Source organism: Pteropus alecto, unplaced genomic scaffold (genome assembly GCF_000325575.1).
Source record: "Pteropus alecto unplaced genomic scaffold, ASM32557v1 scaffold38, whole genome shotgun sequence".
Lineage (NCBI taxonomy): Eukaryota > Metazoa > Chordata > Mammalia > Chiroptera > Pteropodidae > Pteropus > Pteropus alecto.
In genome coordinates, this window is record NW_006442512.1 from 4958745 (window position 1) to 4986496 (window position 27752).

General features: G+C 33.1%; 1 protein-coding gene across 2 annotated transcripts in view; it reads left to right on the forward strand.

The window, feature by feature from the left end:
- The window catches only part of UACA (uveal autoantigen with coiled-coil domains and ankyrin repeats), a 79828-nt gene that overhangs the window by 29669 nt on the left and 22407 nt on the right, over positions 1 to 27752 (forward strand). For both annotated transcript variants that reach the window (XM_006922669.3, XM_015597740.2), the window contains exons 2-9: positions 9181 to 9314; positions 13279 to 13367; positions 16416 to 16480; positions 17297 to 17354; positions 22400 to 22470; positions 22574 to 22680; positions 24863 to 25044; positions 26192 to 26229. In XM_006922669.3, coding sequence (XP_006922731.2) covers positions 9181 to 9314; positions 13279 to 13367; positions 16416 to 16480; positions 17297 to 17354; positions 22400 to 22470; positions 22574 to 22680; positions 24863 to 25044; positions 26192 to 26229 — 744 coding nt within the window. The remainder of the gene's footprint in view (positions 1 to 9180; positions 9315 to 13278; positions 13368 to 16415; positions 16481 to 17296; positions 17355 to 22399; positions 22471 to 22573; positions 22681 to 24862; positions 25045 to 26191; positions 26230 to 27752) is intronic.

Sequence of the window (27752 nt, forward strand, 5' to 3'; positions counted from 1 at the left end):
GTCAAGAAAATAATTGAATACATGGGCCTGGAGCTTAGAGAAGCCTTAGTTGCAGATGTGTGTGAGTCATTCATGTATAGATTTTAACTGACATGTCGTGAATATTAAGTGCTTTGTAACCCATAAAGAGCTATAAGTAGCGTTTGTAGTTTCCTAATTTGTGATGCTATTTCAAACCTGGTGAGTTTCTACTCATCTTTTAGTAGAGGCTTTGGTCATTTTTTTCTACAAAGCTTTTCTGATTTGCCCTCTTTTGAACTACTTTTATACCTTATATGTAATAATTATTATAGTGTATTATGATTGTGTGCATGTTTATATATATATCTATCTTTTTATATTGTGAGATCAGTTGAAGAAAGCGACTGGGTTTTATTCCTATGAACTGCCTGAGGTCAGGTCTCATATCTGCTTTGTTTTCTGTGGTATATCCAGCACGCAACATGTGGCATGGCACTTATCAAATGATCATACATATTTGAGCACATAGATGCTAAGTAAATTTTTATTGAACAAATAAATTATCTAATCATCTGGCAGTTATTCAGTACTTATTTTGTAAACATAAAAGACAAAACTCTGTTGATGTTCTTTATATTAAGGTTCTTTTATATTAAAGTTCATTCATGGTCTCTGTATTTGTAGAGGGATCAGTGAACCCCCTGAATATAAATGTAAATTTGTCTGAATTTGTGCTCATACAATTTTTAAGAGTGTCTCTTGCTTTCATCAGATTCTTAAAAGGGTCCATGACACCCAAATTATTAAGATCTGTGTGAATTAGATACTTTTGTTCAGCATGACTTTTCTTGCTTTTAAACAGTTTTCTATAAAAATTCGCTATCATCTTTTATATTTCTCTTTTGGATAATGTATCAAAAATTGCCTTTGGGCTTATAAAACTGGTCATCAAATCACTGTAGCTGTGATCTCTTGAGTCTACCCCTTAAATATAAGTATGTTATATGGATTTGCATGTCTTTTAAAGTCTACTTGTTAATTTGCATCTGTAAATTTCCTCTCAGGAGATCTTCTATCCCAAACATTTAATAAATTAAGCAATTGTTGGATTCGTTTAGGTTAAAAAAATTCTTGATTAGACCTTTTAACTGAAAAGAGATTAGAGGTTAATATACAGAATTTTTAATAATGGGCCTTTCTGCATGGTGGAATTGTAAGTCATCTTGATTTTCATGTATAAACTGAATTACAATTTTTCTATACTGAACATGCATTACTTTAAAAAAATTTTAAAATTTTATTTCTGAAAAAGTTATTAATTTGCAATTGATATTAATATGAGAGGGTCATTGTTAAAACTTTTAAGTGATTTTCTTTATGTTGATTTAGAGTTCAGAGTTATCATCCAGTTAAGTCTACCTAGTGAAATAACTGCTTTGTGTTAGAATGTTACATTTTTTCACTAGAAACAGCTGTCTTTTGACTTACCAGAGGTACTTCGGCTTGTTGCATTCTGAGTTTGCTTGAATATCTTTTTAAAACCAGTACAGTGCCCGAGTATAAAAATGTATTTATTATAATATATAGTAAACATTAATGCTCTTTAAAAAACTTAACTGCTCCTTCTAAAATGCTTTCACTTGATATCACAAAGCTTATCTTGTAAGTATATGACTGTGGACTCACCAAGATATGTTGAAATGTTAATAGCTTCATTTTAATCCAGAGAGAATTGAGTGGAAAGAATGTGCTGCGTTTCCTGTTGTATTGTGTCGGTGAAGGGCCTTGGTGATAAGCATGTAAATATAGTTTAAAATTTTATACATCAACCTGGTTTATTGGACCATGTATCAAAAGTGCATGAAATATACAGAAGATGGGAGAATAGTTTAGTATACCGAACCCTGATGAACCTGTAACTCAGATTTAACAGTTATTAACATAAGGCTAATCTTTTATTTCATTTATACCCTCATCCACTTGATTGGTTTTAAAAAAAAATTGTTAATAAGCATGCTGTCGCTACTCTGAGAGATTGCATTTCTATTGTTTCATTATTTTTTAAATTTTTAATTGTGGTAAAAATACCTACAATTTACCATCTTAACCATTTTTAAGTGTACAGTTCAATAGTGTTAACTATATTCACATTGATGGGCAACAGATAACCAGAATTTTTTCATATTACAAATCTGAAATGCTACATGCATTAAACAACAACTTCCCATTTCCCTCTCCTCCCAGCCCCTGGTAACTACCATTCTACTTTTTGTTTCTATGAATTTGACTTTTTTAGATACCTCTTGTAAGTAGAATCAGGCAATATTTGTTTGGGACTGGTTTACTTCACTTTGTGTAATGTCCTCAACATGTATCCATATCGTAACATGTGATGGAATTTCCTTTCTTTTTTTTATGGCTGAATAATATTCCTTCTATTTCTTCTATATACTACATTTTGTTTATCCATTCATCCATCCACAGACATTTGGATTGCTTTCACTTCTTGGTTATTGTGAAAATGCTGCTCCAAACATAGGTCGCAAATATCTCTTTGAGACCCTGCTTTCAGTTCTTTCAGATATATACCCAAAAGATGGATTGCTGGGTAATATGGTAGTTTTATTTTTTATTTTTGAGGAACTGCCATCCTGTTTTCCATAGTGGTTATACCATTTTTCATTCCTACCAAAAGTTCATTAGTGTTCTGATTTCTCTATATCTTTGCCAACACTTATTATTTTCTGTTTTTTTTTATAGTAGCCATTCTAATGAGTGTGAAGTGATATCTCATTATGATTTTTATTTGCATTTCTCTAATGATTAATAATGTTGAGCATCTTTTTATATGCTTGTTTGTTATTTGGATGTTGTCTTTGGAGAAATGTCTATTCAAGTCCTTTGCCCATTTTTTTAAATTGGGTTATTCGTTTCTTTGTTACTGAGTTATAGGAGTTCTTTATATAGTCTGCATATTACCCTTTTATCAGTTATATAATTTGCAAATATTTTCTCCCATTCCATAGTTTGCCTTTTTACCCTCTTAATTGTAGCCTTTGATGTATAGAGATTTTTTAAGTTTGATGTAGTACCATTTGTCTATTTTTGCTTTTGCCGTCTTTGATTTTGGTATCATATCTAAGAAATCATCATCAAATCCAATGTCATGAAGCTCTTCCCTGTATTTCAATTTAATAATTTTATAATTGGGTCTTAAATTTGATCTTTAATCATTTTGAATTGATTTTTGTATATGGTATAAGATAACTTCACTCTTCTGCATGTGTATATCCAGATTCTCTAGCACCATATGTTGAAGAGACTGTCCTTTCTCTGTTGAGTGGTCTTAGCACTTTTGTCAAAGATCATTTGACCATACATTTGATTGTCTTATCTCTGTGCTCTTTATTCTGTTTCATCTATGTATCTGTCTTTATGCCAGTACCACAGTGTCTTGATTACTGTGGCTTTGTAATATCTTGAAATCAGAAAGTGTGAGACCACCTACTTTGTTTTTCCATTTCGAGATTATTTGGCTATTTGGGTTCCCTTGAGATTCAATATGAATTTTAGGATGGATTTTTTTTTTATTTCTGCAAAAAATGGAAAATGGAATTTTGATAGAGATTATGTTGAATTTGTAGATTTCTTTGGGTAGTATTGACATCTTGACAATATTAAGTCCTACACTCCGTAAACACAGGATGTCTGTCCCTTTATTTGTGTCTTCTATAATTTCCTTAGGCAGTGGTTTGTAGCTTTCATCGTATAAGTCTTTCACCTCCTTGGTTAGGTTAATACCTAATTATTGCATTATTTTTGATGCTTCTGTAAGTGAAATTGCTTTCTTTTGTTTTTGATCATTCATTCTTAGCATATAGAAACAATTTTGTGTGTTGATTTTATATCCTACAACTTTGCTGAATTTATTAGTTCTAACATTTTTTTTTTTTCTTGTGGAATTTTTAGGGTTTTCTACATATAAGATCAGGTTATCTGCAAAGAGATAATTGTATTTCCTTTTCAATTTGGATGCCTTTTATTTCTTTTTCTTGCCTAACTACTCTGGCTAGGACTTAGTATGTTGAATAAAAATGGCTAAAGTGGGCATCCTTATCTTGTTCATAATTTTTAGACAAAAAGCTTTGAGTCTTTCACTATTGAATATGACTTTAGCTGTGTGTTTTTCATATATAGCCTTTATTATGTTGAGGTGATTTTCTTCTATTTTTAGTTTGTTGAGTGTTTTTATCATGAAAGATGTTGAATCTTGTCTAATGCTTTTGTGTATCAATTGAAATGATCATATGATTTTTGTTCCTAATTCATTAATGTGGTATATTACATTGCGATTTTTATATGTCGAGCCATCCCTGCATTCCAAGAATAAATCCCACTCGGTCATGATGTATAATACTTTTAATGTGCTATTGAATTCATTATTTTGAAGCAAATATCGGACAGGCAGTAAGGCTAACAAACAGGTAAACATGTGATACATTGGCAGATACTGATAAGTATTTTGAAGAAAAGTAAAACGGCAGGAAGACAGCTGGGGCTGTTTAGATACAGAGGTTTAAGAAGGCTTCTGAAGAAGTGACATTTGAGAAGAATCTGAGTGAAGGTAAGGAAAGAAGCTTACAGACACGGGGGACAGTGAAAGTGGGGACTTACCTAGAGCTCTTGGGAAGTACCTGAAAAGGAAGGTGTGAGAGTAGGAATAGGAGCTTAAGTCACAGAGGCTAGGGAGGCTCAGGACATCCGCAGTGTAGGAGAGCACGTAAATCCTGTCTCCTGAGCCGTAGTTAGCACAGACAGCTCCTTATATGGCTTTTAATACTCATTACAGATTTCCCCTTTTCTTTTTATTTCCTTTGCCTTTGCTGTCCTGTTTCTAGAAAGAATGTGCTTACTTTGTTAACCAAAGGACAGAGCCTAAGTTCTATCCCAGATTTCCTCTAAAGAAGGATAAAATATAGTGGGTGGAGTCTCTGGGTCCAGCCAAGAATCTATTATGATGTTTAATGTGATTTGTGGGGAAAAAAATTGTTTCAGAAATAATACGTTATGGTGTATAACCTTATATATTTTATTTTATTTTATTTCATTACTTATTTAAACATGACTATTTTATTATTATAGAAATCAAGATTTGTTTAGGAAAAGGATCTTCCTATTGATAAAGGAAACCCATTGGGATTAGAGTAATTTAGAGAAACAAGATATCATCTATTTGATTTACAGAAATTGATCAAAATTTTACGTATACCATGAACACTTACCAGTCAAAATATAAAGAGTTGTATTGACCAATCCATTTCCGGTTCTGTATCTATACTCCTTCCATTACATATCATCAAAATAAACCAACTCTTATTAACAACAAAACAAAATAAAACAATGAAGCATTATCCAAACTGATGAGAAGTCCTAACTTTCCAATACAAATTTTATTCACAATTTAACACGTGAATTATTACTTAGTTCTACTCCTAGAAATGTAGCAATACTGGATGACTGGCGAAGCTTGGATCCATTAGAAAGCTTTACCTTATATATTTTATAATTAGAATATGTGCCTAACATTTTAAATTTAAATAGTAGGAAATGGGTTTCTTGATGAAGTTCCTAACAATTTTTAACTGGCAGCACGATCTATAGTATAGCAGTTATCTCCTTCCTATAAACACTTGTGTTGGAATGTTTTGCATTCACATAAAACACTTTTCCCAAATCTGTCTTGGGAGGAAGTGTAAATTACTGTAATGTTGTTGTGGTAACTAGAAAATAAAAAACATCCTGGAGCCTGCAGATGTTTGTTAATGTCCTTGATAATGTAAAGAACGTTGATACAAGTGTGTTAACTGTAGAGAATATGGAGAAGTTGTCTGCTTTGCCCCCAAATGGAATTTTATTTATAGTCTGTCTCACTGTTTAATACACATTTGCCTCTTTTAGTATTTAATCAGTTTTTTAAAAAATCCCTGAATCCTGATAATATGTTTTTCCACTGATAAAATATTTACTTGTCATATCAGGCAGGGTGCTAAACTTGGAAATTAAGAGTACTGAGTTAAATTTAAAATTTGTTGAAAAGTATTCATCATAATGCAGTCTATTTAATGTCTTGGCAGTGCCTCTGGCTCTTCTCATTTAACATGTTAGGAGACAGACTGGCAGCAGTTGTAAACTGAAACCTGGTTGTGTGCAGAAGGAGACAGATAGGGGTAGGAAGGAAAATGGAGAAAATTTGAAAGTGTTACTGTCTATGTGTGTTTCCTTAAATTAAAGTATGACACATTTGCTTAAAAAAGAATTTTATATTCTGTTTATCAAGGCTATTATAAGGTCATGATGGATGATACTAAGACGGAAACTAGTTTTAAATGTTGTTTTGTGGAATAACCAAATTTGTCTCTTAACAATATCATCATAATGTCATGTAGGTTGTTTTGATATAATAAGCATAGTTTACAATATGTTTAAGTCATTGGTCCCCCAGTAGACCTGAAATTTATTACTCAGAGGGGAAGCATGCATTTACAGTATATTCTTAGCTGCTGCTTTCTATCACTCAGCTGTCAAGTCCTATGGAATCTAAAATAGAACCCGGCCAATAGGAGACAGCCTCCACACTGTTTACGGATGATTTGGAGGTAGACAGTTTTATCATACACTGCAGTGTCTGTGTTGCAGTGTTGAGGCAGCAGGATGCAGAGTGCAGTTCCAGTTTTCCACAGGAGTCCCTGCAAGGGATAGCTTTGAACAACAGCTTCTAAAGAATTAAGAAATAGGAGGAGTTACAGTACCTGACTTGGGGCTGCTGTTAATCAAGTTCTGCACAGCAAAGAAGATAATTTTCAAGCGTTATGAAGGCGGAGAAGGATCCCGACGATGAAGAAAATGTCGTTAGAGATCCGAGCTAAGTCTAGCACAGCATGAGGATTGTAGAACAGGAAGAGTTGTAAAGAGACGGACAGGGTCCCTGGTTAGGAGTTTGTGAGCTTGCTTTGTGAGCTTGCTTTGTGAGCTAAAGAGATTTGTAACTTAATGCGAAATAGTTTGCTGTTAGCAACAAGAAACTAAATCCTGTCTATGATGAACTGTTGGTTTTCTTGTGCTTCTAAGAACAGAGTAGGTATCCCTGTCGACCAGTGTAACAAAAGATTGTGTTAGGCTTTCTGAACTGTATTCTTTTAAAATGTATTGCTATTTTATTCATTTGGGGTTCTTTGTCTTATTAGGTTCTTTCTGACTTATCTGGTTAACAGCTAATGGATTTAGTGTAAAAATAAAAGTTCTTGTTTCTTTTTCCAGGTTTAAAAAGCGCATAATAGAATCTTAATAATTGAGCAGTATTTCTGTTAACTGACAGTGTAGCAAAATGGAAACCCCAGGCTGGTGAAGTAGAGGTGAAATCTTTTTAAAAGGCTTACTTTCAGATTTTATCATTTTTAGTGTTTTGAATAGCTCCTTTCTCCACCAGTAAGTTTACTTAGAAATAAAGTCGAGATTGTTTTAACTGCAAGGATAAATTAATCAATTTAGAGCAAGTATTTGTGTGCTAAACATGACTTAATCCCTTAGGCATTTGAAAACACAAAGTCTCTTAAGCCTACATCTACCACTCTTCAATTTAGAGTCAGTAAACTGTTCTGTTATAAAGCTAAAGAAAGGGGATGCCTAAAATGTAGTTTAGACTTTGAGCCAATAAGTAGGTCTGTCTCAGCTCACAGTTGTCAGTTTGAACTTTAAAGGTAGAAGGAAGTGAGTTCATCTCTAAATTTGATGAATTTAGAGACAATTCTGAACTCTGTCTAGGTAGGTACTTGAACCAGATTCCAATGAAATATTACATTTCAGGAGTGGGTTAAAATTTTAATGTATTTATTTTTTTCATATTTAATTTTCATATTTTTCACTTCAACTATTTAATGAATACATTGCTTATTTAGCTGGAACAGTTGGTGATTTTTTTTTTGCTTTATATATAGTGGATATAAAATAATTATATTGATCTAACATTTAAACTATATGCTTCATGTAAGTGATTCATTTTTTTCTCCCCAGAGATTTGTTATGGTATTTGTGGAATTACTTTCTAAGTTGAATGAAAAATATGTACATCTTTTTTGTTGTTCTAGAAATAATACTGGGCTTAATGTATAATTTAGCAATAAGCTTATTGTATAATATTTTAAAAGTCTAAAACCTTGTTTCAATAGTGTATATTTTAGTTCTGGGTTCTACATTTGTGCTTATTAAAAGATACAAGTTATTGGCTTCACAGAATCTTTTCCTCCAATATATTTCCTCCAATCAAAGCTAAAGATAACCTTGATACAATTAAAACTTAGTTTTAAAATTGCCTTTGTTCTTTTAAATACATGTGCACTGAATTTTCGCTAAAATTAAAAATCTTTTTTAACAAAAGCAATATAAGTTGAATGTAAAAAAGAAAATGAAAGTCACCTGTAATCCCATTATCTTAGAGTTTTTAAGTAGTTAATACTTAAGTCTTTTTAAAGTTTTTTTCTATGTAGAAATTTCTTCTTATCCTACTAATAAGCATAATGATGGATTGCTTTCTCTATTGTCTGAATTTGTGTGTGTGTGTGTGTGTGTGTGTGTGTAGTTTGTTTCCATAAAAATATTCAACAATACCTTTTAAATAAGTTGAGGAAGGGTTTTAAAAATATGTACAGAATTCCACTACATCTGAGGGTTTTGGGAGATAAGTGATCAGAGCCAAATCTGAAAGCATGAGTTAGAAAATAGGAAAAGTACACTGATTTTGGAAAGCATGAGAAGTCATGGTTGGGCTTGGCCGCTTAAGTCAATTAATGTTCCTGGAGCTTTGACTTTTCTCATCTGTTAAATAGAGATGATAATTTTAGTTTACTAGGGTTGTTTGAGTAATTCATGCCTGGCACAGGGTAAGTGTTCAGCAGTTATTCATTTCCTTCATTTCTGAAGTAAACAGCAGAGAACATGAGAAACATGCTTTTTCTCAAAAGTATGATTTAAAATATTTTTTGTGTATCATGTGTTTTGAAAAGGTTCTTTTTGGCAAGTTAGCACAGCAAGGAGAAGGAAATTTGGGATGCAGTTGAACACTGAGTGATGTCTTATGCGTACTCTTTTCCTTCCTTCTTTAGAAAGTCTTACTAGTATAGTGTATATAGTATACATATTCACTTCTTTTTTTCATTTTTGTAGCATGCAGCAGATTGGAACAAATATGATGACCGATTGATGAAAGCAGCAGAAAGGGGAGATGTAGAAAAAGTGTCCTCAATCCTTGCTAAAAAGGGGGTGAATCCAGGCAAACTAGATGTAGAAGGCAGATCTGCGTAAGTATTACTGATAATTACCTAAAGGGAATTTGGGTAGACCCTGGGAATACAAATGAAGTTTGTGAATTGTGATTATCAACTTTTTATTTTAAAAAGTTTTTATCAAAACTCACACTATAGAATCACTTTCAATTTGAAAGATTTCCAAGCTAGAGAAAATACTGAAGTACTACCAGTGGTCTAGTTCTTTAGGCCCTGTGGCAAACCACAGCTAGTGTTATTTGGTGCATTTCATTTATAAGCTTTTTCATATTCCTTATATTTAGTCCTTGCTGTGGCCCTCTAAAAGAAGTAGGAAAAGGTTTACAGACATTAAATAACTTGGCCAAATGTCATGAAACATCACAGAGCTGGGATGTGAAACCAAGTTTTCTGTCTTAGAAGAGTTCTGTAAATTACACTTTGTTTTTCTCTCAACCCCCAAGCCATTGGTATATTTAGGTAAATGAAAATTAAATTTAATTTAAATGACAATGTTTAGATCTAAAAGGGATACAGGATAACTTGTGTGGCTTAAAGAGATACAGGTAGTGATCCTCCCCTTTTGATTTTGTGTTACTGAGGACTACTGTCTTGTTTACAAGCTGTCTTTTCTCCCACTCCTCCCCAGTCTTCATTACCTCCCTTCCTGTTCATGGTGGGCAGCAGTGTATTAAAGGGTAAGATCTAGGTCCTGTTACTATCATCTATAGATACAGCAGTTAAAACCATATCTGGGAAACATTCCAAAGTTAGAGGTGAAAAGTCTCATTTCCTAAAATTCCTCTATCTTATGCTCGTATGAGTATAACTAAAACCAGATATTAAATATACAGATGAATATTAAGAAGCAAATAATTAATGTTTAATGTAGGTCACTACCTTGGAATGCTTAGATATTAAGAATAGTAAAAAGAGCAAAGCATGACTTAAAAATTAAGTAGTTGTTAAGAACAGTAAGTTTGAAAAATTCCAGTTTCTATATACTGTTTTGATTTTATCAAGTAAGCAATTTGATAGCTACAGAAACATTGATTATTTTGAGTTCCGCTCCTTTTGCTAAATTTTAAGCCATGTATTGGGCTCACAGTATAAATAGTGAACATTTAAGATCCAAAAGTGTTTGTTTTTTTCATGTTTCTTTTTTCCCAAACACCAAGATATTAAAAGATGAAGGGAGTCTTCTTTGGGATGAAAATATTCAATGAAACCTTTTTTATTCAGTTCTGCCCATCCACACTTTTAATGTTTTGACTGAATGTTTGCTTGAGTTTTTGTTCAGATTTTCTAAATCAAAAGTTTAATTTTGAGTGCAATTAATTGTATTAGTGGTCAGATTATAAAAATCTAGTGTAATTTGATGAACTGTGAACTTTAGTTTGTAAAATATTTGAGTAGTATTTGAGTCTTTGAGGTTTTCACTGTAGGAAGTAGAATTCTTTCTAGAATTTATAAGATAAAATATTTTCCTTTTATTACTCATATACAAACTGTATTCTTCCTTAATTAAAGCATTTTCTATTTAGTCAAATATATGACGTTACAAATATATTTTTTGTATTATCTGTAATTATGAAAATAATTTTATTTTAGATGATTTTTGGTGGTGGGGGGGGTAATTTTGAAAGTTAAGACAAGTAATATGTACTCCTTGAGCTCAATCCACGTTTGAAAATGAAACATTTGAAGCCTGGCCATAGTCACAGCAAGGATATGTTTTCTTCCTGTCCACCTCTCTCTTAGGGTGCAGTCCTTTGCCAACGCAAAGTGGAGCAGATTTATCAAGAAACCCCCGTCACCTAGAGAGCTGTAGATCCCAATTCCTCTCTCCCCATCTCCTCAGGCTATCAGAAGTGCTGTTCAGCCTCCCAGTTGTTATCTCTGGAATCAGCCATTGCTCCTAACCCCAAATGGCCACAAACACTAAGCTCACCTCATCTGTCCTTCCCTGCATCCGGCCTCTTAATTTTTCACTATCTAGTTAGCTCACTGATACCTTCAAATATATGTCTTATATTCTATGCAGCTTTTCTAGTTGTCCTCAGAGGTAGAAATTGTCCACTTTACCTGGATTTCCTGTTATGGGAGTAGAAATACTTGTCTTGTTTAAAAAAAGAAAACTTATTGACTTTCTTTTTAATGCAAAAGAGCATTTCTATATAGAAGTTTTTCAAATTTCCTTTAGAACTCTTGGCATATAGTTCAATAGTTGATACATCTTTTTTCTGAAGTACATCTATTTATGGCACACCGGCATTAATAATGCATTGTAGATTTGTTGTGACTTCTGCCCTTTAATTCATCATTGATATAATTTGATTTGTTTTGGAGAAAGAAGTCTTCCAGATTTTGTGAGCTAAGAAATGAAAACAAGCAAACAAAATATGGTATCTTCAAGGTTTGGGGGAGATGAAATACTTTTGCCTGCAGGAAATTATCATTCCTCGAAAGGTTCTAGTGGTACATTGCATAGTATAATTACCCTCTTCAGTGTTGCAGAGAGGTTGATACCCTCAGACTTAGAGCAATTTACTCTAAGGAGAACTCATCTGACTCTTAAGAATACTATATTTCTTTTATCAGAAATATCTCTTTCTAATTCAAATTGCACACAAATCTGCTTTGCTTTACTTAGTAGTACTTGGTCTCTAGTTTTCATTTATATCAGTTATAATACTAATAGAGATGCATGACTGAGTGTTATAATATCTGGAAATGAATATGTAAGCTATTTCTGGATTTTGTCTCTAAGCATTCAGTTATTCAAATATTTGAGGGTCCAGAACTTAAATTGATTCTGCAAATATAATAGGAAACAAAACAGACAAAAATCCTTGTTTTCATGGTATTTATAGTTGAGAGGGAAGAGATTGATAGACTATAAAGAAAATAAACCCTTAATTTATAATAGTTCTACATAAAATAATAAAGGTAGGGATGAGGGAACTAGGGAATGAGGAAACATAAAATGTTTAAGTGATATGGTCAGGGAAGTTAGGGTGTGATGCAGAGTGTGTCTGTATCTAGGCACCTTGCAGAGCACATCCTTTATGTCCTGGCACCTTCACAGTGGTTATTGTACTTGTTATTTGTTTAGGGCCTTGGTTCTATTTCAACCTGAGTTCAACTTGGTCACTTGTATTTACATACTAGTTTGGATGTGGTTGAATATAGTCACTGTCAGTTCTTATTGCACACAAAATATTTTTGTAAATGTTTGTTGATTAATAAAGTGTTAGATGATCAAAGAAACAGTGGGATATTTTATCTTGAATTTGGAATACTTGATGCTTAAAGTTTAAGAGGGCTTTACTCACCTTATTAGGAAATTTGTTTAATTATGCCTATTTAAGTGAAACTTCAACCAGTCATACAGGTCTATGAGCAAAAGGAAGAATTAGGTGATGGTCATTGGTACTTTTGGGGAAGCAGATGATGCCAGTTCCTCTATGGGTTTCAAGTGTAGCTTAGTTTGTTGTCTTGAAGGCTTTTCTATGCCAGATTTAATTTGATAATTCTAAAGAGTAATAGTGTTTTGATCTGTCTTTGACTTTAGCATTCTGCTGTAATTTTGCTTTGGCAGTTTCAGTATATTCGAAACTAAGCAAAATAGATATTCTTTATATCACCAGCTGCTAGAAAATTTTCAGTGTATTTATTAAGCTCCAAAAACCAGTGCCTTTGCTATTGAAACAATAAACTATAGAGTTAATGATATCATAGTATAAATTTTCTATTATTACGATTATTGAATATGGGAATATTCCATTGGTTCTAAGAAGATATTTCTAGAAAATATTGGCCCCTTACGTAAATTTAGGTTAAAATGAGTTTATCAGTCATATGGGATACATTCTTATATTAAATATATGGGTGCTCCAGCCTTTAAAACATGTGTATGTGTGTCCATTGAATAAAGGATAACGTTAGGGGTAACATTTGGTAGTTTCCATGGCATAACAAATGTTTTCTTTTTGTTTAGCTTCCATGTTGTGGCGTCAAAGGGAAATCTTGAATGTTTGAATGCCATCCTTATACACGGTGTTGATATTACAACCAGCGACACTGCAGGTATGTTTGCCTCCATAGTCGATGACAAAATAGGAGGAGGATACAAGCTTTGTCCACTGCTAAAGTTTTTCATCAGAACTAAAAGTGATTTAAAAAGAGAAATCTTTTATTTTCTGTTTTTAAGTAGCTGAGAAAGTTTTACTTCTGAGGTATTGTCGGAGAGAGGTCAAGTTCTGGAATCTTAGTAGAAAGGATTACTGAACTAACCAGCAGTTGGATTCCCGAAGTCTAGCGCTGGTCTTGGTAGTGTTACAGGATCCTAAATTCTCGGATTTTGAAGAACCATTAGAGGCCGTTTAGTTTATACTCACGTACTACTCAGTGTGTGAATCTCTATGTTGTGAGGTCATTCGACATTTGGTTAGATTTTTTTTTGTAATGGGGAACTAACTGCCTCATGACAACATTACCAATAAAGATCATAAAAATAGCTGACACATAACACGTAAGTGCTCTACACATACTTAATCCTTTTATCCTTGCATCAACCCAGTGAGGCTGTGAGACACTGAGCAGTTAAGTAGCTCATCTAGGGTCTTTCATTAGATGAATCGTGGTCAGTGTGTGTTCTTAACCATCATGTCTCACAAGGAAATGTGTTCTGTGTCAGTTAACTATATTTATAAAAAAATATTTCTTGTGGACAGTTTAAGTCAATCTCTTACCACGTTTTCTGCTTAAACTTAGTCATACCTGTGTGACTTTTAAAATCTTACAGCATAAGTTTGTGTGCACATTGCAAGATAGACCTTTAATTTAAGTATTTGATTATAGCTGTTTTCTTCAAAGAGTATGTTAGCTTTCTGTTCATCAGGATAACCTTTCTCAGTTCTCTGGGACTCTTGACATCTTATTTCTCTGTGGTTCTACTTTGTTACTCAGTTAAATAGAAGGTGACCAAGAATAGAGAATTTTTTTAAACAACTTTGATATTTTATCCTCTGACTCCATGTGTGGACAAATACATTACCGTTAACCAGTGCTGTGTTTAGAAATTGAAGGGGAAGAGAGGGAGCGAGAGATCAAAATTGAGTTGATGAGGATAATTTTTACCTAAAGATATATTGTATTCTAAATTGAAGACCAAACTATCTGCCAGGGAACAAAAGAATGTACTGTTACTTATATATACATTCATTGATGTGGAGAAATATTTGTTTTTAGAAAATTTGGACGTATCTGTTTAGAACTCTTTAAAGCCTTTTTAAATTTATTGTGCTGATTCTAATTCAAACTAGTATCTTTCTCTCTGTGTGTTCTTTCTGCTCTGGACATTTTTGCCTAGTGGTCGACCTAGTGACTTTTGCCCTCCCTCCTTCAGTGCGGATCAAACTCAAATGCTTTCCAAGCTCAGCAGACATTTCATATACTGCATTCCAACATAGCCTGCTTATTTAACCTTGTCATTTTTTTTTTTTTGCTGTTGTTTAGTCACACTTTTATTTGTTTTGTTTTATTGTTTGTCCTCTTCTAAGGACAAGGACCTTCTCTCATTTGTTATATTGTCTGTTATAATCTAGATGTGGATATTTGATAAAAATTTGATTAAAAAAAACTTTATGTGTTTTTTAGTAGAATTCTTTTAGTTGCTAGCAATATGAAAGTATATTGAAAATAGCCAGATTTCAAGTTAGTGTGATTTTGAGGTATTTGTGACCTAGGTCTTACTAGGTATGCACCTTTGGTATAATTTACGGTGGTAAGATTTAGATCTGATATTTCCTTGATTTTTTACTGCCCTGTTTCAAGTGGCTGATTTTGAATTTGGCTTAGGAAATACCTGACCTGACATTTTTATGTGACCAAGTTCCTATGGCATTTTGTTGAATACCAGGGACTCTCACTACTGTCCCTATTCCCACCATCCTACTTCATACTCTCTCTTATTTCCCATGCAAATGAGTTATTTTAGGCACTTTTCACAATGTAAAATGTTTGTAGGAAACTTTTCCATGAACAGTAGTAGCAAGTTGAAATTTGAAATTATCACTCTGATTTATTGTAATAAGAAGACTTTAGATGTGGATGAAGATCTTGTATCTTTCCCTGTTTAAAGACCTGGACTTGCTGCTTTTTGTTCTGAAACCTAGTTAGTCAGCTACACAAAAGTAATCAGACCTAGGAAAACTTACCCACTTATCTGAACTCATATAAAACTGAATGAGAGTTGAAAGCCAATTTATTCATTCATCCAAGATGAGTAGAACGTAAATGCCTTCTTTTCTAGCAAAAAGGTCAACTTGTGAAGTCAAATTATATTTTTTAAGAAGTTTGTGAAGTTAGAGAGAAATTAAAAACACTGAAGATTGGAAGCAATTGGAAGCTGGAATAGCCTGGTGAAATCCTTACATCTTCACCAACCAAGAGAGATATGTGTGTAAAAAAATATAATTAGCAGAAATAGTGTTTAGAGGTAGAATGTTCTCTGCAAATTTATGTTTTCAGTATTCAGAGTTAAGCTTTCAGATTATCTGGTACCCTCTTCCCTGCCCTCCTCCTTGTCATTTCCTTTACAATTGCACATTTTAATGTATATAGTTGAACAAGTCTAATTTCCAGAGACACAGCCTCTTAGTGAGCATTGAATTTTAGTTGAAGCATAGAAATTAATTAGAGAGTACCCTTTCTTTTACTTATATCTCTTAATTTCCTCCATTTTAGTATCCACACTGCCTGTTTGGAAGTGTTTTGAGAACTCTATGAATCTTTCCCTTCTTTCCCCGTTCTTTTTCTCTTTCTCTCCCTCCCTCTCTTCTTTGCTATGCCAGTATTTAATTACTTACTGTGTTTCAAGCACTGCTCTAAGTATTGAGAATACAGGGCAAATAAGACAGAGTTCCTGCTCTTTATGCATTTGTATGTTTAACTTTTCTTTCCACCTTCATTGTTTTGGTGTGTATATTATGTTATTAAAATATCAACCCATATGAAACGTCTTAGAAACTGAAAGCATGCTTACAAATTAAGTATCCTGTCAACTAATTCTGAAAAAAATGAATGACATTTCTATGGAAAATTCATGTCTATTTTAAATTATTTCTTTCATAGGAAGAAATCCTCTTCACCTGGCTGCAAAATATGGACATGCATTGTGCCTACAAAAACTTCTACAGGTAGTAAAAGTGGTTAATATTTTCGTTCTATTACTTTGGTTTTATTACTTTGACTGCAAACGACACATGTGTTTTTAATGTGTTTTTGGAATTTGAGATCAAAGAAAATAGTAGATTAACTATTATCTTACATAATATTTTTTCCATCATTTGTAAAAGAATGTGAACAATAAAGAGCAAAAACTCTGAGGGAAGTGAGTTGCATAACTCAGTGTATTAAAAATAAATAACAAAGACATGACCTTCCTGTTGACATTAGCTGGAGATTGGAATTTTCTGTTGTCTGGTATAGGACATAAGATAAGATAAAGTGATACAGCATAGAATCTAAGTATTTCTATATAAATGTCAGTAACTTACACTATGTAATATTAACCATTAGTTAAATGTGTAATCAGGCAGCCACAAAATTCTATGAACGAGTGGGCTGAATTTTCAGTTAAAGGGTCCAGTCATACATTTCCATAAACATTTTCCCACTAAGTATAACAGCAGAACTCATTTGTTTTTCTGATTCAGTTGTTCAAGATTTAACTCCTGCTGGAAAAAAAAAAAGTCAAACAATAACATATTTTTTATATCCCACTCTATTGTAACGTACCATATGTTTTCCTGTTTGGTGAAATATTATTAAATTTACAGTGTAACATTATTATATTTGTTTCATGTCAAAATATTTAGTGGTTTGTCTAGTATCCTTTGTTTTTTTTAATAAATGGAATATTTTAAGATTAAATAACAGCTGTTCATTTGAATTTAGATGTTTAATTTAAAAATAAAACTCTTCTAGATCACTAAGTTTCTTTGTTTTAACAGTACAATTGTCCCACTGAACATGCAGACCAACAGGGAAGAACCGCACTTCATGATGCTGGTAAGCAAAAGTTTCATTTGGACATAAACAGGTATTTGTTAAAATGGCTAGATATTTAAATTAATATCAAAGTTTAGCATGCATATATTTGTATAATTCATGGAGAAAGAATATTACAATTTCTTTTACTCAAATTTGAAATTTTTTAGATCGTACAGTTTTACAAGATTTATTCAGCCAATATTTACCAGGCAGTTTGCTAGATGATAAAGTCAAAAGATGAATAAACCATAATCCTGCTCTCAAGGAGCTCTTAAGCATGGAGGGAAAGGGACGGGGAGAGGAGAGAGGAGGAGGGGGAGGGAGAGGCAGAGGGAATTGACAGGAGAAATGGGAAAAAGACTTTTCTCTTTCTTGAAAACTACATTTACCTAATTAACATGTCTCAATCTCATTTTTTTCATCTTCAAAATGAAGTTAATACTACTCTCATAAGTGGTTATAATTAAATCATAAATAGTGCCTAGCATGTAGTAAGTTCTTAATTAAGGGAGGAAGTGGCTGGTTTAGAGGTATCAATGCTGAATTTCATATCACTGTAATGTGCTATATTTTAAAAAAATCTATACTAATAATTTCATAGATTTTATTATTCATACTTGTGTATCTAAATTTATCTGTATTATTCTTTAGGTATCTTAAAATACTTAGAGAAAAGTTAGATATTAAGTATTTTAGAAATGTAACATAGTCTGACCTCTAGCCTGACTCCTCAGACGTTCCCACCTTTTACTAGAAGGCCAGAGGAAGGAAAAAATATTAGCCTTCTCTTTTCACATATATGGAATATCTACAGTAGATTAAAGTAGTATGAGTTAAAAACGCATTATACTTCAAATTTCCTTTAAACTTTTATACCTTAATTTTTTTGTTTTTCTTTTTACATTTCATGTGCTTTTATAATAATTTAATTTTTACACAGTGCATTTTTAAAATTTTTGTGTAGAATGGTATTATTTGGAAAGCATTTTCACATTATCGTTTGAGCCTCACAGTGACCCCTGTGAGTTACTATAGATTTTATTTTTCATGATAATTTTGTATTACTAATAAAAACGTAAGTGCACATTCATAAGTGATATATTTATCAAGTTTGCACAGTTATGGAATCATCAAGGCAAATTTTCAAAATAAATTTAAAAATCATTAAAAAAATACAGTTTATATTCGTAATGATAATTTGCTGTGCTTGATGGCATTTTAAAAATTATTTTGCTGCTTACTGAAGTATGAATGTGTCTCATGATGTTTTTGTTCTACCATCTTTTTCTAGTTTTTTAAAAAAATTAATCCAATGTTATTAATAATCACGTTTTAACAATTATTTTTAACTATTTATTATGGAAAATTTCAAACATACATGAAGTCAGAATATTACATTAAAACACCTGTACCTTTCACCCAGCTTAGACAATTGTCAACATATGGCCAATTTTGATTGATGTCTACTACCACCCATTACTCTCCCACTCCACCGGCATATTTTAAATCAAATCCAAGGCATCATAGAATTTTATCCATAAACAATTCAGTTTGTATATCTAAAAGATAATGATTCTATTTTGTAACCTAAGCGTAATACCATTATTACAATTAGTGCACTTGAAAATATTTTCAATGTTTTCTAGTCGATGTGCAATATTCCCATTTTTTTATTTTATGCTTTTTTGAAATGTAATTATATACGAAAACTTCACATAATTATTATATAATTAGTGTAGACTTTAAAATATATGACATAATAAATATAAAATATAATAAGAAGATAGATTTCATGTTAAGTATTTTTACCACGCAGAAAAAAACAACCAAACACACACACATATACACATACACGTTTAGTACCTTGACTGTGGTGATGATATCACAGTGTATGCATGTGTGCATTTAAAACTGGCACAACTTAATTAATTGCAATTTTAATATTTATTCAGTAAGTGTATGGGCAAAGTTAGAATAAGACTAAGTTGATGTGATAAAAGAACTCCAAAGTCAGCTGCTTATAAAAAAATTGTTGAGTGGTAGAGGTTGACAGGTGACTCAAGGTCATTCATGAACTGAATTCTTTCCATCTTGTTCCTCTACTTGCCGCTGAGTATCTTTGTCAACTACATGGTTGAAGCAGGATTGTAGTCACATCCAGCTACTGGGAAGGGGAAAGAGAGCAGATTTGGAAGTGGTAGATAGCCCTGTTCTCATAGTCTACTGACAAAAGCAAAGTCAATTGGCTCTATTTATCTGCAAGAGAGGCTCAGAAATGTAGTCTCTAGGTGACTAGTCATGGTCAAGCTGTTACACTACAGAAAGAAAAACCAGATTTTGGTAACAAATTGCATTTTCTGTTACAGTTCACCCCTCTGGAGTTCCAAATATTCTTGCAGCCTCTACTTCCCACACGTAGAACCTGTTACCCCCACTACCCCAAGGAAGAGGATATATAAGACAGCCCAGTTATTGCAGCTTGCTGAAAGTCTAGGTTTCCAGGGCAATGTGCAGTTTTCTGGTTTTAATTCTGATGCAGCTCTTCATGGTCCAGAATTCTATAAACTCAAAGAGAAGAGATCTGCTCCTCACAATATATGGTGATGGAGCAAGAACAGGATAAGTGAAAAGAGAGAACTGGGAAACACACAGCAGTTATTAGTCGCTAGGTATAAAATGCTATTGAGAAAAACTTACAAAGACTTCCTCTGGAGGTCTTGGATTAAATTTCTTGGTTAGCTCCTCTGAATGCCTCTCTCATTCTGTTTTCTGGGAGAAATTCCTTACACATTGTCCTCTGTGGGCCCTAGCTCTGCCTTCTGAGAGATTTTTGTCCATTGTCCCCCAAGGTCACAGATAAATTGGATGTTGGAGAGTGTGCCCTCTGTAGAGACAGCTTAAGGCCTGGAACAATCATGAGTATTAGCCTACTGGGCTTTTGGATGGTACAATTCCATCCAAACCTTGGTAGATTTTTGGTCTCTTTGTTGCCAGCCCCATGCATATGCATGAACCATTTCCAAAGTTATTTTCTGGACGTAGAGTTCTTAAACTCTCTTCTATTTCTTGTCTTTACTTCTAGACTCGTGATTCTACCTCATTTAATGGCCGCTACCGCAAAGCCATCTGAAATAATAGTCTTGAGTGAGAATATAATATCCTTAATCTGATGTTTAGATTTTTTTTTTTTCTTTATTGGGAGGTGTTTGAGAAAAGTTGTGACCAGCATTAGTTTTATAGCTTGCTATTCGATATACACAATTGGCCTTTCCACACCTGTGAGGTCACAAATATCTAGACATTCTCTATTTCTTTCCATCTGTGTTCATAAATTCGCTAATTCTTCCTTGTCCTGATCTCTGTCTTATAATACTGTACTAAAAGCAGTAAGCAGCTGCCAATATGCACTAAAAGTTTGGCTCTTTTCTATCGTTTCACTAGAAAGGCTCCATAGTCACATGGGGTACCTTCTAAGTTATGACAGATGAGATAGCTCTATCAAATGTTTTGCCATAGCATGAGAAGAACAACAAGATTTCTGGCCTGAAAAATGTTTACTTACCACCTAGTAACCAACAACTAAATCAGTGCCATGTAATTTAGGTATTTGTGATAGCAGCACCTGAATCCTGATAGCAGTATTTGTCTTAGTTAGGGATAGGCTAGGCTCCTGTGACAAAAACACCGTAAAATAACATTGGCTTAAAAAAACCCACAGCATTAATTTCTTTCATATCACACCCCTGATGTTCAGATTGGCTTGTGCCATATGGTCATTCAGGCATCCAGATTTCTTCCATTTTGCAGTTCTACCATTGCCTAGGGCATGTCCTCATCTTTAAGGCTGAAGCTGATAGCAGGCACCTGTGTTTTTCTGCTAACAGGAAGGGAAAAGATTGTGCAGCAATGTATAACCACTCTTTTAAGACCTAGACTCAGAAGTTAGAGGTTCCATTAGCATGATCTAACTCATGTGGTCATGCCCACATATCAGGGTCCCTGGGAACTGTGGTCTCTAGGTGAGCTACCATGCACCCAGCACAACTTTACTACCATGGAAGAAAGCAATCAGAGTTTGGTGAACAGCTGACACTCTCCATCATAGCACCTTTAATAGTGACTTATTTGTTCAATATATCAACTCTCTGGAATTTATTATGCTTTACATTTTTTCACGCTTATTTTTAATTGGGCCTGAATGCTTGTTAATTTTATAGCTTCTGAATTAATGTATTCAGTTTCAGTTTATCTTTTTTTTTTTTTTTAAAGATTATGTATTTTATATAAAAGACTTGCTGGATTAAAGACATCAGAAATGAATATTTACTTGATTTTCTAATGTGTATTTGGTTTTATTCTATTGAATTTCATACACAAAAAAAGAGTGCTGACTTTGTCAGTACTTTTTTGTGCTGATAATTTAGTACCAATTCATAAGCTTAAAAAAAATTACAGGGAGTCTAAACCCAATCTTATTTTATGAATTTAACAGTAATTTTTTTCTTAATACAAATATGAGCTCTAGTGTTGGTCAGAGAAGAAGCATCATGAGATTTTATAAGTTTTAGCAAAATGACCATGTTTTGCAGCAAGGGCAGACATTGCAATCATTGCTTTGAAAAGGAAATATGAATTGTATGAGTCGTATTTCATTTACTGTGGCTCTTCTATTTAAAAAGTGAACTTGATTCTTTAAAAAAAACCCTGAGCTAACACTTCAAGGATCCAGTCAGTTCTGGCCATATTTAAAAACATACTATAAGTAGAAAATTTAAGTTTTATTCTTATTATTTGTGTTTACTCTTAGAATAGCAATCTGTTTTTGTTTTCTACAGAATGATAGTATTTGTTGGTTCTAACAAATTATGCAAAATATATAAAACAATCTTGTCTAATCCATTTTCAGTTAGAAAATTGATGCTTATTATGCTAAACTGAGAGTGAAGGATGTGAAGCTTGGCAGTTTAGAAATTGAAGAACTTAGGCCTTATATGGACCTAGCAAAACATCACATGTCTTAACAACAGATGTTCACCATTTATCATTTTCTTTGTTCCTCAAAGCGATGGCAGACTGTCCTTCAAGCATACAGCTGCTTTGTGACCATGGGGCCTCAGTGAATGCCAAAGATGTAGTAAGTCAGTTTATAGTCATTATCATTTCAACTCATGTGTTCTGACTTTTATGTTTTGGAAGATTTGTTGTCTTAATGCTGTTTTATTTTTCTTGTTGCTTAGGATGGGCGTACACCACTTGTTCTGGCTACTCAGATGTGTAGGCCAACAATATGTCAACTGCTGATAGATAGAGGAGCGGATATTAATTCCAGAGACAAGCAAAACAGGTAATTCTTTTATCACAGCTCCCCACACACCAGCTGGATGCACGGTGATTCTGAAACTCTGCTGCTATGACTTGGCCTTTCTATCCGTTTCAATTCTCTCCTTCCTTGGAATTATTTTTTTCAGAGTCTGCTGCAGAAAGAAGGAGAGGGACATAGGAAGAAAATCACAGGGAAAATACAGAATACAAGCAGTGATTAGAGCCTGTATTTGAGTCAAAGAACTGAAGAAAGAGGAATTACATCCCAGTTATTTTAAGCTTTAAAAAATATTTAATGAAATGGGCTCAAATAAGATATAAAGGAGAAGAATAAAAAATCACATGTACAGTCCACTTCTTCGTTAGTGAGGCTTTTGAGAGTAAAGTGGTACTTGGGTGTCCTGGAGCTTGACATATTTCAGTACAGATTTTCTCAAGGTTTTTTCTCTCTTAACCCTGCCTGGGCACAGTGCCACCTCTTTCTCTGAAACTGGTTCATTCTCTACCCTAAGATTCTTAGTTTATTTTTGCTTCTGTATTTGATGTTATTTTAGTTGATGTATAGTAATGATTTCTATTTATAATTCTCCCTTTCCCCTTTTCTTGGTCTAGCGTATTACAGTGCTTGCTATATTATAATTCTGATGTTTATAGTCATAAAGTTTCTGACAACAAAATATCTGAAATATATCCTCTCTACTATTGAAGCATTACAATAATTTATAACAAGTCTCTGGGATTTTATAGATGATTATGACTGAAGTTATTGGTTTCTTTTGACTTAATTTTATTTTTCTAAGCATGTATCCTATTGTTTGTAGTTCATCGGAAGTAGAGAAGCATAATAAAATAATCTTTAGATGTCAAATTTTATAGCTCTAATTGTTTTTATTGTTCAGGCATCTCAGAGAAGGAAATTCTTAAGCAATTAAATCATTGATGTGATTATTAAGAAAGTAGCTTTTTTGATATTACTTTGTTTTTGAAAATATAATCTGATTCTAAGCATAACTAAGAGAATTTGATTTAAAAATAAATTTTATTATCAGAGAGGGATGATCTGGTTGATCTGCAAATAATGCCTTATTTTTTTTAATAGATTTTATATTTTTCCAAGCATGTTTGTCTTTGTTTTTCATTGGAACTTCACACACACACACACACACACACACACACACAGACACACACACACAAAACCAATGAGGTACAGCAATGTGTATTATATAGACTAGATAGCAGATGGTTTTAAAAATAAAAATCTTAGGTTCTGACACTCCGTATTTAAGTTTCTTTTTTTTCTGTCCTATCTTTAGCATTTTTTCCCCTTATAACAAAAACATTGGTAATGCCTGTTATATATAAAATTGTATACTGGCATCTACCGGAGAGCATAAAAAAGAAATAGAACATACATAGCAGAGTAAAGGCAAAAATCAGTTTCCTTATGAAATCTAAAATTCACAATTGAAGACCGAGTTGGTTAAGTCACTTCATTTCATTAGGTGTCGATTTCAGCAATAAAAATAGAGAAGTGAACAAAATAATTTCCAGGATCCTTCTAAATTTCTGTGATGACTTAATTGTTTTGTTGCATTATTACAATTTGCCCATATACTGTTAAATGTTTAAGTGCTGGTGATTCTATCATGGCAGAATGAACCATGATAATGGAGTTAATCGAGGAATCATGTTTTGAGGAGGCAAGTTTTAAAATGAAGTGTGAAGATGAAAAGATCTCCAGTAAGATGAAGCAAGGCTCTTCTAAGAAGAGAAATTGGCATCAGGGATCTGATTCTTGTTTTGTTTGGAGTAGAAGGGATTGATTGGGGAGATTGTATGATGTAGTTCAGTTCATGAAGGGATTGGGTTTATTGTTGTACGTTTTGACAGTCAGTTTTGGAAGATTTTTGTGGTAATTTACTTGTAGGACATAGTAGGACTGGACTAAAGGAAGCTATAGTAGAAGTAGCAAACGTATATAATATATAAATGTTTAGCTCTGCAAAGTATGACACAAAGCAAGTGTTTTTATAAATGCAGTGAAGTTAAAATATAAGATAAAAATATAGAGTAAAATCTGAATTTGTAACAAGGATGACTTTTAAAGTAATATTTGCTCTCTAAAAACGGGGGCTCGGGAAGATTTCTGAAGTATTTTCTTTGATGTTTCTCAAGGTCTTTTATTCTAACCCCTTCCCTTTTAGAACTGCTCTTATGCTAGGCTGTGAGTATGGTTGCAAAGATGCTGTAGAAGTCTTAATTAAAAATGGTGCTGATGTAAGCTTGCTGGATGCCCTTGGCCATGATAGTTCTTACTATGCAAGAATTGGTGACAACTTGGACATTCTAACCTTATTGAAGACTGCATCGGAAAATACCAGCAAAGGTACCAGCAGTTTTTTAACTAGCAAAGTCCAGGTTAATAAGGAGCTGCTTTTTAAGATTTAGATGGTAGAACTACAATTTGTAAGAAGCACAACATTCCTTATTGAGAAATAGTGTTGATTGGTCTCCCTCTATACCATGGCTTTGCATATTTACATTGTAGTCACTTGTTTTGAGGCAGTGTGTTTTGCATATGTCGTCTAGTTTCTCAGTAAACCCTATGATACTGAGGAGTGATTTAAGAACTGAGGAGAAAGTCAAATCAGGTGTTTTACTAATATATATTGTTTTCGATGAGGAGGGATGAAGCTTTTAACTTTTATACTTATAGTTTTAAAGAAAGAATCATTGTTCAAACCCACGTATAAAATATTTAACCAATATTTATTGAATACCTGAGCCAGATATTTTTCTATGTTTATTGAAGAGAAATTGAAAAATACAGAAAAGCACAACAAATAAAACTAGTCACTGATCCTACTACTGAGGAGCCTCTGTTAACATTTTGAGGAATATCCTTCCACTCTTCTTTTGCATAAAAATTGAGCTCACCTGGAGTGAGCTGTAGATTACTTTTTGTTTATTATCTTCTGAAGAGTTTTTTCTCATAAATACTTTTTCTATGGTATGATTTTTGTTGATGCATAGAATTCCATTTTTTTAAATAAAAATTTTCTATAGGTGTCATTTAAGTTGTTTGCAGTTTTTACTAATAGAAATAACAATTTAGCGATTGTCCTAATGCATAAATATTTCAGCATATTTTTATTATACCCTTTGGATCAATTTCTAAAGTTGAATCTTGGGGTTTCAGGGTGTGCACATTTCTTTAAGCTTTTGATACAAATTGACAAATTGCCTTCCAATTTAAGAGTGTTTTAAGCATTGCATTTTTCACCTGTCTCCCCTCCCTAACTTTGAATATTATCTACCTAGATGATGTCATAGCAAAAAAAAAAAAAACTTTGCAAATTTGATAGGCAAAAATGGTATTTCACTGTTATTTTAACTGTAAAATAGTAAGCTTTAAAGGAAACTTTAAGATTTACTTTTTTAAAATTGACCCAGTTATATAGTTAGAGAATTCATATCTACCCAAGTTAACCTGCTGTTTCACTATTCCTGTGTCTCCTCTCTTTAATCTTCAGGAAGAGAACTTTGGAAGAAAGGACCATCTTTACAACAGGTAGATCTTAATTTTAATTAAAAAATGAGATATTATGCAATTTAAGTAAAGTAGAAGTCTTTTAAAATGGTGCTTAGTAAAAGTGGTTAATAATTATACATAACTGTTTTGAGTTTAAATGTATGCTCTTCTCTCTCTTCTGTTAATCATGCCAATGTAGAACCTAATCTAAAGATCCTGAGGCTTTATCTACATACTATCACTCAGCTTGGGACAAGCTGGGACAATAGATCTTAATTACAATAAATGTATCCAATGGAAAACAAATAGCCTCCTGAGTGCCGGCGTTGAACATCCAACCCTTTTAAGTACAAGATATCGCGCCTTGTTGGGATTCTTAAATGATGAATTTTAGCCTGGCAGATCATAGATAGTTTTTTCTCCTATTCTGCCTTAATTACAGAGCCAAATATTTACTATCATAGGAAAATTCTTCCAATGCAATAAGAAATGAAGAAAACAATTCAAAACTGATTATATATTGTGATTTCAACACCACTGTCAACATTTTGATTTTTTTTGCTCCGTGTTTATTTAATGAGGACTTTTCTTTAAAAAAAAAAAAAAATACATGAAATAATTCATACTTTGCTTTAATTTTATTGTCAAATTGCTATTTAAACCTGGTTTTGTGTCCCTTTTTTAGTAAATGTCTTATCATTTTCCCCAGTCTCTTTGAGTTCAAGTTAATTGGGCTTGGTTTATGGCACTCTACCCATTTGCTCAAAAGCTAGTGTAGGCATCTTTCCTCTTCTGCTGGCTGTTTCCTTCCAGGCTTTCAGCTTTTCAGGAACCTGAGCACTTCCAAACCCTGAAGAGAAAGTAATCAGGTACCTTCTGAGCAATTCTGATCATCATTCTGCATCATTTCTCCACCTTTCACCTGAATCTAAAAGCTATATTAAAGCATGTGTTCCTTTTTAATCCATCAGAATTAAGTAATACATTCATGCATGGGTCACGTCTGCTGTCACTTTTCTTTTCCATCTGGAGCAACTGTTTCAACCTTCTCTCCTCTTCCTCAGATAACCTAAGTGGCGGTAGAGTTAAATAAAATGTACACTGTTACATCCATACCAGTCACATAGAATCAGAGATAAATGATTTCTGAAATATACAGATATTTAAAGAATTATTGATTATTAATTTAGGAATGATATTCTGCTTAGTGTCCTGGGAGTTATCTAAAAGAATACATGGAGTTAATATTCTGCTAGGAACAATAAAACTAATTTGTTTCCATTATTTATCAAATACATTAAAATATATTCTATAAAAGGATTTTTTCCTAGTACTAAGGGACATAGAATTCCTATTATTGAGAAGAGTACAGTATAGTTTTAAAAAATAATTTGCTTAAGAGATAGCTGTAGAGCACCTACCAAATGCCAATCACTGTTCTAAGTGCTGGGAATATCATAGTGCTTAAAGTTTCTCACTCATGGAACTAACTTCCAGCCTAGTGAGACAGATGACCGATAGGTAAATTAGTATTTAGTATCATAGCAGATGCTTCGAAGAGC